The following is a 12,291-nucleotide window of genomic DNA, read 5'->3' as shown; positions in this document are numbered from 1 at the left end:
GGCTAATTCCAGCAGTTAACAAGAATATCAGAGGAACAGTGGGGGGTGGAGTGGGAGGGAGAAATACCATGGGGAAATACTTGCGCTACATTGATGACATCTTCATCATCTGGACCCATGGAAAAGAAGCTCTTGAGGAATTCCACCATGATTTCAACAGTTTCCATCCCACCATCAACCTCAGCCTGGACCAGTCCACACAAGAGATCCACTTCCTGGACACTACGGTGCTAATAAGCGATGGTCACATAAACACCACCCTATATCGGAAACCTACTGACCGCTATTCCTACCTACATGCCTCTAGCTTTCATCCAGATCATACCACTCGATCCATTGTCTACAGCCAAGCGCTATGATATAACCGCATTTGCTCCAACCCCTCAGACAGAGACAAACACCTACAAGATCTCTATCATGCATTCCTACAACTACAATACCCACCTGCTGAAGTGAAGAAACAGATTGACAGAGCCAGAAGAGTACCCAGAAGTCACCTACTACAGGACAGGCCCAACAAAGAAAACAACAGAACGCCACTAGCCATCACCTTCAGCCCCCAACTAAAACCTCTCCAACGCATCATCAAGGATCTACAACCTATCCTGAAGGACGAGCCATCGCTCTCTCAGATCTTGGGAGACAGACCAGTCCTTGCTTACAGACAGCCCCCCAATCTGAAGCAAATACTCACCAGCAAGCACACACCACACAACAGAACCACTAACCCAGGAACCTATCCTTGCAACAAAGCCCGTTGCCAACTCTGTCCACATATCTATTCAGGGGATACCATCATAGGGCCTCATCACATCAGCCACACTATCAGAGGCTCGTTCACCTGCGCATCTACCAATGTGATATATGCCATCATGTGCCAGCAATGCCCCTCTGCCATGTACATTGGCCAAACTGGACAGTCTCTACGTAAAAGAATGAATGGACACAAATCAGACGTCAAGAATTATAACATTCAAAAACCAGTTGGAGAACACTTCAATCTCTCTGGTCACTCGATCACAGACCTAAGAGTGGCTATACTTCAACAAAAAAGCTTCAAAAACAGACTCCAACGAGAGACTGCTGAATTGGAATTAATTTGCAAACTGGATACAATTAACTTAGGCTTGAATAGAGACTGGGAATGGATGAGTCATTATACAAAGTAAAACTATTTCCCCATGGTATTTCTCCCTCCCACTCCACCCCCCACTGTTCCTCTGATATTCTTGTTAACTGCTGGAATTAGCCTACCTGCTTGTCACCATGAAAGGTTTTCCTCCTTTCCCCCCCTGCTGTTGGTGATGGCTTATCTTAAGTGATCACTCTCCTTACAGTGTGTATGATAAACCCATTGTTTCATGTTCTCTGTGTGTGTGTATATAAATCTCTCCTCTGTTTTTTCCACCAAATGCATCCGATGAAGTGAGCTGTAGCTCACGAAAGCTTATGCTCTAATAAATTTGTTAGTCTCTAAGGTGCCACAAGTACTCCTTTTCTTTTTGCGAATACAGACTAACACGGCTGCTACTCTGAAACCTTTAGCATGCGGCCCATGCCGCTTTCCGCAGCCCCCATTAGCCTGGAATGGTGAATCGCGGCCAGTGGGATCTGCGATCGGCTGAATCTGTGGACGCTGCAGATAAACAAACGGTCCCAGCCTGTCAGCGGATTTCCCTGATGGGCCGTGTGCCAAAGGTTGCCGATCCCTGTTCTAAAGCATCTAGTAATTCTGGATGTCTCCATGCTGAATTCAGTAGGGCCTGATTTTCAGAGATTTTCAAGTTAGCAGCCACTGTGCATGCTCAACCCCTCTGAAAAATCTAGCTCTAAATGACCCAAACTAGGCACCAAAAAAATATGAAATGTGAGGCTGTTTTTCCAGTTTAGGCCCAAGTCTAAATGACATGGTGCTGAGAAGAATGAGGGGGGATTTGATAGTTGCTTTCAACTACCTGAAAGGGAGTTCCAAAGGGGATGGATCTAGACTGTTCTCAGTGGTACCAGATGACAGAATGAGGAGTAATGGTCTCAAGTTGCAGTGGGGGAAGTTTAGGTTGGATATTAGGAAAAACTTTTTCACTAGGAGGGTGGTGAAGCACTGCAATGTGTTACCTAGGGAGGTGATGGAATCTCCTTCCTTAGAGGTTTTTACGGTCAGGTTTGACAAAGCCCTGGCTGGGATGATTTAGTTGGGGATTGGTCCTGCTTTGAGCAGGGGGTTGGACTAGATGACCTCCTGAGGTCCCTTCCAGCCCTGATATTCTATGATTCTATGCTATACAGGAGGTCAGACTAGCTGATCACAGTCGTCCCTTGGAATCAATGAATTTGAAGCTGATGAATAAAGTACTTTGCCCTAACTCTGTACAGAGAGATCTCTCAACTGCCCTGAGTTTGCTTTTGGAATGGGGAGTATTGTGTACATTTTGCTTTGGTAAAACAGACATCACATGCTTATCTAGTGGCTCCACTGGAGAATAACAGTCGACGATTGCTACCAGCTAACGCAGCTACTCCCGTAGCCAAAGCGGTAGAGGCCAGTGTTCTCAAGGTGAAACCGTACTCATAACCCATGCAGTGGGTCATTACAGACACCTCAAAGTTACACCCAAAATATGCAAGGCACTACTGTATTGCACTCAAGTAAGTAGTAATTCTTTAGAATTACTTTTAGAATTAGTGCATCACTTACGTGATTTAAAGCGTGAATGGACAAAGCCCTAGAAAATATACTCTAGGGGATAATCATGAGGATGGATTAGATGATCTAATAGGTCTTCCCTGCCATCTGCTACTGGGAGTCACAGTCTGTCTAAAGGTCTCTCTTTCTGGCTCATCTGTAGTAGCAAAGCTAATGCAACATTATTTCCAGCATTAATTCCCATTGTAAATGACAGCATGAATGTTGTGTGGTAGATAAGGATCTCTGGATTCTCTGAAGGCTGTTGGGTCTTGTTAACACTTGGGTCTCTGCCATGATTTAATGTCTAACTTACACAAAAACGATCAGGGAGAGCCGTTGTCTGCAATCGCTTAAGAACAATGCAGACATATGCAACAGTAACCACCAGCCCCCCTTTGAAGACATGCTCAGGGGCAAGGCCAAGGGTTAATTTTAGACTTTGAAGTAGTTAAACTTACTGTTTTGGAAAGGAAAAAAAATGAACAAGATAGTCCAGCTCCTGACGCAGGTGTGTTCTCTGCATTGGCAATTCTTTGCATTATTCTGTATTTAGGGGCTTGATCCTGCTCCTGTTGATGTCAATGGCAAAACTCCCATTGGCTTCAATGGCAAGGGGAGGGGTGGGGATCAAGCCATTAGTCAGAATAAGGACATAGGATGTAGAGATTGGTCCCAGCTCTGAAGTTCGGATTTAGATCTGAATTTTGCCCCCAGTTGTTGGGGGGGGGGGAGAGTGAGGGGTTCAGCTCTGGGCTTCTGGATCAGCCCCATCTCTAGTATTACCTGCTGGATACAAGCTTTTTAAAAGAAGCTAGCTCAGACTCTCACAATCATGATGTAGCACATGGTGTTTTCCAGCAGGCAGCTCATCAGTTAACCCTGTAACTCAAGGCAGTGAGTTACACGCTGAGGCCAGGAAGGCTTCCAGGGGTCTCGCCTGGGAGCTGTAGAGCTGCCATCAGCTGTCTCCCAGGGCTGGCCAGCAACTGCTGGGAACGTCCTGCTTTTAAACCTTTATTATGCTCCCGACATGACTAACAGGGCCAGCAGGGCGGCGCCAACCTTGTCCATAGCTGCTCTTTAACTCCTTCATCGCCAGTGCAGGGTTTATACACCCCATCACAGACCTATGGGGATTTTTGGTTCATTTAAAAAAAAATGTAACAAGCCTCTGTAAGGATTGCTTGGGAATTTCCCCATCTTCCAAAAGTGGATAATGCTACTTATTCCTTCCCCAGGAGTATTGAGGGATCATTGGTTAACATTGTAGAGTGGAAGCGCTTTGAAATTGGCAAATAGACGTAGCTGTGCCTATCTATGTGCATAGGTAGAACTAAACGTATAGAGCAGTGAGAAAACACTCTTCAGATCTCATACACGTAGTCACACCCCTACTTTCATTTTGTTTTTTCATTCCCCACTTATTTTTGTACCTTAGTTGACAATGACCCACATTTCATTATCCATCTGCTAAAGAGCCAGGAGAACATCTGCTTCAATATTGACTCAGAGCCTGGAAAGATCCTGAACTTGGTTTCAGATCCTGATTCTGGTAAGAGAATATGAATAGCTTCCATTTATATAGCACCATGCTGCCCAAAGAATCTGAAAGGCCTTTGTTTGAGTAAAGGAATATGTACTAGGTTCATTGCGATGATTCTTGCTTTACTGACTGCTGTTGGTTCTAATCAAGCCAATTTTCCTCCGACCTGAGATGGACTTCAATGCAGCTACCCCTGATTTATGGAGATGTAAATGAAATCAGCATTAGAGCACACACAAGTTGCAGAACAGGCTTTCTGGGCTTCATCTCAATAATGTGAACACTAAGTCAGAGCATGGTACCAGTTCCCTGGACACTGGCATGATGCTTGTAATGTTCTCTACATAACACTGATATTAAGCAATCTACACAGCAACTTCTTCCTACATACTTGGCTTCCCAGTATTGCTCTTTGCCTGTTAGTGCTGGCAGTCATTGCTGTTCTCTGTCTGGATTGTGGTTTTAAACAGGTAGCCTATTAGTAGCTTTCCATCAGCAAGTCAGTACAGTCCCTAGACTGTCAGCTGGCACTGGACTGAGCAATGGGTGAGCCTGGGCAGTTAGATAAAATGTACTTAGATGTAAAATAGAAAAAGCTCATATCTTCTTACAACCCTAGCTGCTACGATCTTAGGAAATTCAAACGAGCATCATAACATGCCTACAAGGTTGTGATCAGCACGTAAATTGCAGTGATTACACAAGCACACACTTGGGATCCCTTGCAGACAATAGAATTAATGGTATCTAATGTGTTCCATTAACACTGATCTATAGGCTATACATGGATAGACTTTTGCAGATGCACCAACTGGAAACCTCCGACTGTGGGGCTGCATTTCTTCCATTTGCACTTTCAGCTGAGCACAAAGAAGAAAGCAGCGAGAGAGAGAGAGAGAAAGGAAGAAAAGAAATGTAGTCTTTGGGGCCAAGCAGGAAATTAAATAAATAACTAAGTCCCGAAACCGTGCATTGGGAAGTGGCCTTCTCTGCTCAAAGTGCTTTAGGTCTTACGATTTGGTTGTCTCCTACTACTTGAATAAGTCTCTGGATTACATGTCAAAACTCATGGAAAACACCACATACTCTACTTTTCATAGGGATCGTGATCAACGGGCAGCTCATTGGGGCCAAGAAGCAAGAGAATAAAAAACTGAGTACCTATTTTGGCAAAATTGGATTCTATTTCAAAAACAAAGACTTGAAAGTAGAGATCAGCACAGAGACAATCATCCTGAAAGACAGATCTTACAGCACCGCTCTGTCCTGGTCCGATACAGGAAGCATCATTCGGAAAAGGTAAGAGAAGGTGCATTTCCAATGTACTTTGTGGAAACTATTTGGAATGTGTTGATCCCTGTGGATCTGAGGGCAAGAATTACATCTGAACGTCCATGGGGAAACGAGCCTGGCTTGGCTTTCTAATCCTTCCTCCAAACGAAGAGAACAAAGTTCTAGTTCACCCACTGAGCAGCTGCATGTGTCAGAGTAGCTCAGTCATCCCTGTGGCTATAGACGCTAATATTTCTTATTTGTTCTGTAGCAGGGATCAAGCCCCCATTGTGCTAGGTGCTGTACAACCACAAAACAAAAGGACAGTCCCTGCTCCCAAACAACTTACGGTCTAAGTATAACATAGGGGGAAATGGATGGATACAACAAACTAATGGGGACAGTACCAAGAAATAATAGCAATCAGTGTGATAAGCAGTGGTCTCAACAATGAAGCCATTATGAACAGGTTAGGATTATGAATAATAAAGGCACCTTGATCTTTTTTGTATTGACCCTACATTGCCATAATGAATGAGCCCAGTGTTAGGCAATAGGAACTTGTGAGTTCTAATCCTGACTCTGCCACTGACTTTACTATGTAGAGCTGGGCAAGTTAGTGAACTTCTCTGCCTCCAAATGCGAAAAAGGGATGATCATACACTTGTACGGATTTGTAGGGCGGTAACAAAAGCTCTGTAAATCCTCATTAAAAACGGGACTGATTGGGTACTGCATTCTTCACACGTCATTGTGCACAACAAGCAAAGTGCCTCAGCAGAACCAGGGACACGGCTCTCATTTCTGTTTAATGCTTCCACTAGGCTGCTTGTGTCTGTGAAGAAAGACCGCACTGTCACTATCGCCATGGACACGGAAATGTCCTTCATGGTTTTGCTTCACCGTGTGTGGAAGAATCACCCGGTCAACGTTGATTTCTTAGGGATCTACATTCCCCCTACAAACCGGTTCTCACCTAGCGCACATGGTCTGATAGGTAAAGCCCTACGGTCGGGTGGCAGGAGGAGGGATACGATTCTGTTGGTTTTGGCTAGAACTCTGTGTGCTGGGGAAGAAGGAAATCATTAACAAGAGGAGAAAAAAAATCCCATATCTAGCATAATGTTGTTTATCTTTCCATCAAAATAATTAATTGGCTTTCCCATGAGAAATCTTCCTTTATCAACCCCTGGGTCAAATCCTCCACTGGTGTAAGTTGGGATAGTTCCATTAAAGTCAATGGAGCTAAGCTGATTTACAGATGCAGAGGATTGGCCCCCTGTATTTTAGGGCCAAATTCTGTCCTCATTTATGGCAAGACCAACAGTGTGTTCAGCAGGTGCCCTTTCATATCTACTTGACTTCCAGAGCTCAAAGCTCAATTTTATGATAATGCATTAATAGTCACAGGGCATGAAATAAGATAAGGCCCCTTCCCCAAAGAACAGAGGACAGAAAAAAAGGGAAGTAATAGAGCAGTTAGGTATGTTAGTTCCAAGGTGATTTAATTATTTACATGCTGCCACTTAATATGAGACACCATAAAAGGTGTGAGCTAGACTGTGGATAGACTTAGACTTTGTACATCAGCAGACGGTCACAACCCCATTTCGGTGCTTCTGTGTGACTATGCGACTTACCAAACCCAGCATGAAGCAAAACCATGAAAACCAAAGAGAAATCATTCTCGGTCCCTGGGGTACAACTGTGGAATGAATTTATAGAATAAGTCAGGCTGATCTGGAGTCTGACCACTTGCAGGGCATCTGCTCTGTGATCAAGCCTGCCCACCATAGCCGATTGGTTAGGGGAGAGGAGAAGAAGAAAGAATTAATGACTCTCCCTCCCCACCTCCCCCACACCTCACATCTATGTTTTTCCCCAGGAGAGTCCCCTCTCTCAGGGAAGGGGGAAGAGCAGAAGACTCCTGATATTTCCTGGAGATCTTGCCGTCTACACATCTAAATTACCTGACAACCATTTCCATACCACAGTAATGGGGGATACGCTGAGATGGATGGTTCTTTCCTGTGCAGGTCACCTTTAAACACAAAACAAAAACACCCTCACCCTTTTTAAAATGCAGGAATCCCTAGGGAAGTTCCACAGCAGAACAGAACTAGTCAGCATGAGCTTGCCTTACTGATCTTCCCAGCCCCGCTCTGCTTAAGCAGAATCAGTCAGCTGGCTCTAAAGCAGAGCGCCAACCTCCACACTGTAGAAGGTCCTAAGGCATTAGAGACCAATTTGCATGCTTGGGATTGTGATTTTTATAATGTGATGGTTGAAGGCTGTGACATGCAAGCAGTTTTAACCTTCTCTTTGGCCAGGCCAATTCATGTCTGAACCAACCGTGCGCATCTACAATGAAAGACCCGGTCGGGATCCAGAGAAACCAGAAGCAATCATGGAAGTGAAAGGACACAAACTTACTGTCACCAGGTAGGAATTCTGAGCAAACTCAGCCAAGAAAAAGATGAGGCCCTAAAATATTTGGTAACCTCCCTTCTGAATGTAGTCAATGAAAATATCTTTAATTACATAGTCATTCTCTAACAATTACTTCTTCGCTCTGTGATCCCCATCCCAATTTTCTCTGCTTACAAGTAAAGCATGTTTTGTTTTTTTTCCTAACTGTCAGTACAGCAGACCCAACACAGCACTGAAAGTCAAGCTGGGTTCTTTCCTGTCTGTGGATCACCACTAGTAATAAAAAATCCACTGGCTATATTCTGCCCTTTGTTACAACTACGGAATCCCCATTGCCTATGTCTTGGTTGGGCAGTCCGCTACCTGGTGTACTCTCTGCACTAGGGGTCCATGGAAACCACTCTGTGGTGCTGCGAATACATGGCTGTGGCAGAAGGGGCTGGGTGGGAGCCCAGGAGCAGCTACTTAATGCAGTGGATTTCACCCTCAATATTAGTTCAGAAAGTAATGCTGGTCTCAGGAGGAGATTAGCCCGGTGGGGGGCGAACGGCAGCATGACTCCTCAGTGAACTATGTTGCAAGTAGGGAGGCCCGGAGCTTCTCAATAGTAAAAATAGAGCAGGATTTCTTTATGAATCCGCTGCTTTTAGGCTTCGCCAACTTACCAGGAAACCTCTCCCTGGCTTTTAGGAGGAAGCATGGTGCGAAACCTGCAGGTTTCGGCTTGAAGCTCAAGAAAACTTGGCTTTGTGAGGGGTTTTCCCAGGCAGGGCGGCCCCTGTACTTTGCTCTCCAGAGCTTCCTGTGGAAACCCTGCCTGTGGTGCAGTCTTTTTCAAACAGAGGAAAGCGGCACTGGCACAAACTTACACACATCGCAAAGCATGTCAGTTACATCCTTTACCTCCCCCTGGGAAACAAGACAGTAGCATGTCTCTTCAGGAGTCAGAAATACCTACAGTTCTCCCAATTAGTACAGCTTTATACCTCGCTTGCAAGTGAGAATAAATGTGCTCTGAACAAGGTATCCCAAATCCAGCAAGGGAAGCAAAATGGAACATAGTCCCTACAGAGCAGGAACACACAACAAAGGGCCAAATCCTAGGAGATCCAACACCACATGGAAATCCACTGGCTAATGTCCATACTGTTACCATCCTAGGCAGTTGGATGCAGAGATCTCCGCCCCATATAGGTGATGGTTGTCCTATGCAGCAGACACACAACTTCTGGCCCTCGCTTATTCATTTAGCACCCAGTTGTGCCAACCTTATTTGTTGTAATCAGCTGGACAGTGGGTGTAGTAAAGTACTATTCAATGTGCGCCAAGGTGGCACAACTGGGTCCTTACTCCACTGTCAAAGATACGGACTTCACCTAATGGCAGAACACACCTGGCCAGTTGATTTCCTACATTCTCCCTGTTCTTGCCACTCAACGGTTCTGAAGTTTTGTTAGCAGCACATACATTACACTGGGGTTTGAAGCTTATTTTTCATGAGAATGAAACATAAAAGGACAGGAAGGACTCTCTCCATGTAGCATATAGCAGAGGGGAGGCAAATATGGAAACCTTGCTCTGTAGGATCCTTCAGGTTGAGTATCTTCCAGCCAGCATAGACAGTGCTCCTCCGCACAGGTGGTCTACTTCGTCAGGGCCTGATTGTGACACTCATGTAGCATCATTCTCTGCAAATAGTTCCTCTGGAGTCAGCGGAGCTACTTGTGGAGAGAGGTAGCACCAAATGTAAGGCTGTCGCGCTCTGGCTACCAGTGAGCAGCATGGCTTACTGCAGCTTCACTTCCAGAAGCCACAGTTCATTTGATTTCTCTCATTATTCTTTTAAGTGGGTGAGGTGGCATCAAAAAACATCTGTTGCCTCAACGCTCAGCCCCAAATGGCAGCTGGAAGGCATCCCCCAGAGAGGCAGGTACAATCACACAGCTTTGGTTACTACAACTTGCAGTAGGGTTTGTGTTAGGCTTTTACGGAGGTAGGAATCTTCTGTCATTCAAATGGAGAGACTGGATGATCAGCCCATAGGCACATGCAGGCGACTCCTGCTAAAGTCAGACTATTGCTGTTCAGGCCCGATTGCTGCATTATCTTTTCTACTTGTCCCATCACCACCTATCATCTTTGTTGCTCTCTTTATTGCAGTGGGTTGCAGAAGGACTACAGGACAGACCAAGTGTTTGGAACCAATGTGCACTGCTGGTTTGTCCACAACAGTGGGAAGGGTTTCATTGATGGTCACTATAAAGATTATCTTGTTCCCCACCTGTACAGCTTTCTGAAGAACCTCTGAAAGGCTACAAGCTCAACCAATCTGTAAAGAAAAAAAAAAATCTCCCCCCTCCCCTCCACAGCCAGACATATATTCAGACTCCTAGGTGTTCTCAGGGTAACACAGCAGGTGAATGTAATGAAAGGTGGCTAGCAGGTATCTAACTTAAGGGGCCATTGCTCAAGGAAAGTGTTTCAAAGTGAAGTACACTGTGGTAAAACACAGAGGGTAGCTTTTCTGTATGTAATGAATATAAACATGTTTAAAAGTTTATTAAAATAAAGCTACTTGTTGGAATCGAGTATTGTCTCCTCCCTGCAAGGTCTGATTTGGGTTGCTATCACTTGATTGAATATTTCAACTAAGATTTTTCAGAAGGCTTGTAAAAGTGACGCAACAGTATTCTCTGTCTCATAGTTTAAGGCAATCAAATGCAGAACAATATTTAGTGCTTCCATACCACTTCACATCAGCTAAACACACTAACGCAGACACCATTCAAGAATTATAGGTCAGTATCAATTTTCATATAACTTACACAAGAATATAAATCAGGTAACGGTGAGGGAGAAGGTTGTGCTCCAACTACAGAAAATCACCAGCCCAGAAAGCTTCACTTCTATCAATGGGACTCCTATCACCATAGTCATCCTTTCCCTTTAACTGGAGCACAGCCATTTCTCAATGCGCTTCCTGACTAAAGAAATAAACTACTCATGGGCAATGGAACTGGGTCAAAGGCACATGAAGTGCAATGGCTGGGCTGGGCTTTCATTTTAACATGGAAACAGATGCATGGTACAAATCAGCATAGGCAATACCAATTTTATTTAATGCATACAAAATATAGGAACTATAGAATCAAACCTAAATTCACACATGCTCTGCAATATTAACCAATTAAAATTCACAGTGAATATGTCCGGTTGCACAGAAATATAAACTGGACTTCCTTCTAGAAGGTAGCAAGAGGGGAGTGCCCAACACAAAAGAGAAATGCCACAATTCAGTAAATGGAAATACTGTAACAGCATCAAGTATTTCAAAAGCCAGCTTTGAAAATCCTCTAAAATATGTATAATATTATTCAGTAAATGTTCAAGACCAGCCTCAAAATGGAGGAGTGGACTATTTGGGCTCAAGGAATGAGGGTAGGGAGTACAAGATTATTTAAAATGGGTACCCAAAGTTAGATTCCTGAATTGGTATTTAAGCACCTAAATAGATGACCTGATCTGCAAAAGTGCTGAGCCTCCAATAGCTTCCATCGAGGTTAATGAGAAAGCTCAGTGCTTTTGAAATCAGTTCACATAATTAGGTGCCTGAAGCCTAACTTCAGGTACCCTTCTCTCCACCTCTGCCCAGGCTTGGCCAGGTTATCTTGAAATTACTCCTTGCTTTACTCCATTCTAGCATGTGCCCTTGAGCAAGTCATTTTTCTTTCTGTACTTTAGCTTCCTCTGTCTCTACAACAGGGATGCCACCACCTCTCCGCCATGCTGGGAGGAATCAAGAGTTTTGAACAAGTGGGAAGTATCATTTTATGTAAAACTTTCCTTAAAAAAAAAACCTCAGCTGCAACAGATTTTTTTTTAAAGCCACGTTGTTACTGCTCTGCAACGCATCACATCTATTCCGGGAGTCAAAAGGAGCCATTTTATCTGCAATGAAATGTGAGCTCAGAAACAATTCATTGCAGTGGGTGTATGAAAAATCCTGCAATCTACTATTTCACCAGCAGGGGTCTCCTTGAGACCACAAATTCAACAGCAGGCAAGACAGTGTGTGTGACTCTTTTACCTCCTCTCACCATGAACTTTCAGCTTGCTCAGACCGAGGCACAAGTAATGCATGCACTGGCATAGCATCCTGCGCTGTCCAACCATTAGACCAGAGGAAGGAGGAGATTTGCCTGTTAATCAGGAACACCACAGTCAGATCTTCTCAAGGAAACTTGCTCAACCTAAAACTACTGAGGCAAGAAAGAGCAGAAGGTTAGAGATTTTTTTATTTTTTTTAAATCAAGACTAATACTTGACTCTCCAGCCAACCTACCCCAACCCCCTCTGGACA

The 12,291-nt window shown here is 44.3% G+C and overlaps 1 protein-coding gene across 1 annotated transcript in view; it reads left to right on the top strand.

The window, feature by feature from the left end:
* The window catches only part of ITIH2 (inter-alpha-trypsin inhibitor heavy chain 2), a 44,205-nt gene extending 33,687 nt beyond the window's left edge, over positions 1-10,518 (top strand). The window contains exons 17-21 of the mRNA XM_038391279.2: positions 4,125-4,238; positions 5,330-5,528; positions 6,326-6,498; positions 7,832-7,943; positions 10,092-10,518. Coding sequence (XP_038247207.1) covers positions 4,125-4,238; positions 5,330-5,528; positions 6,326-6,498; positions 7,832-7,943; positions 10,092-10,239 — 746 coding nt within the window. The 3' untranslated portion in view covers positions 10,240-10,518. The remainder of the gene's footprint in view (positions 1-4,124; positions 4,239-5,329; positions 5,529-6,325; positions 6,499-7,831; positions 7,944-10,091) is intronic.
* Positions 10,519-12,291: the final 1,773 nt, after the last annotated feature.

Source organism: Dermochelys coriacea, chromosome 1, assembly GCF_009764565.3.
Source record: "Dermochelys coriacea isolate rDerCor1 chromosome 1, rDerCor1.pri.v4, whole genome shotgun sequence".
Classification (NCBI taxonomy): Eukaryota; Metazoa; Chordata; order Testudines; family Dermochelyidae; genus Dermochelys; species Dermochelys coriacea.
This window is presented reverse-complemented; position numbering and strand designations above follow the sequence as displayed.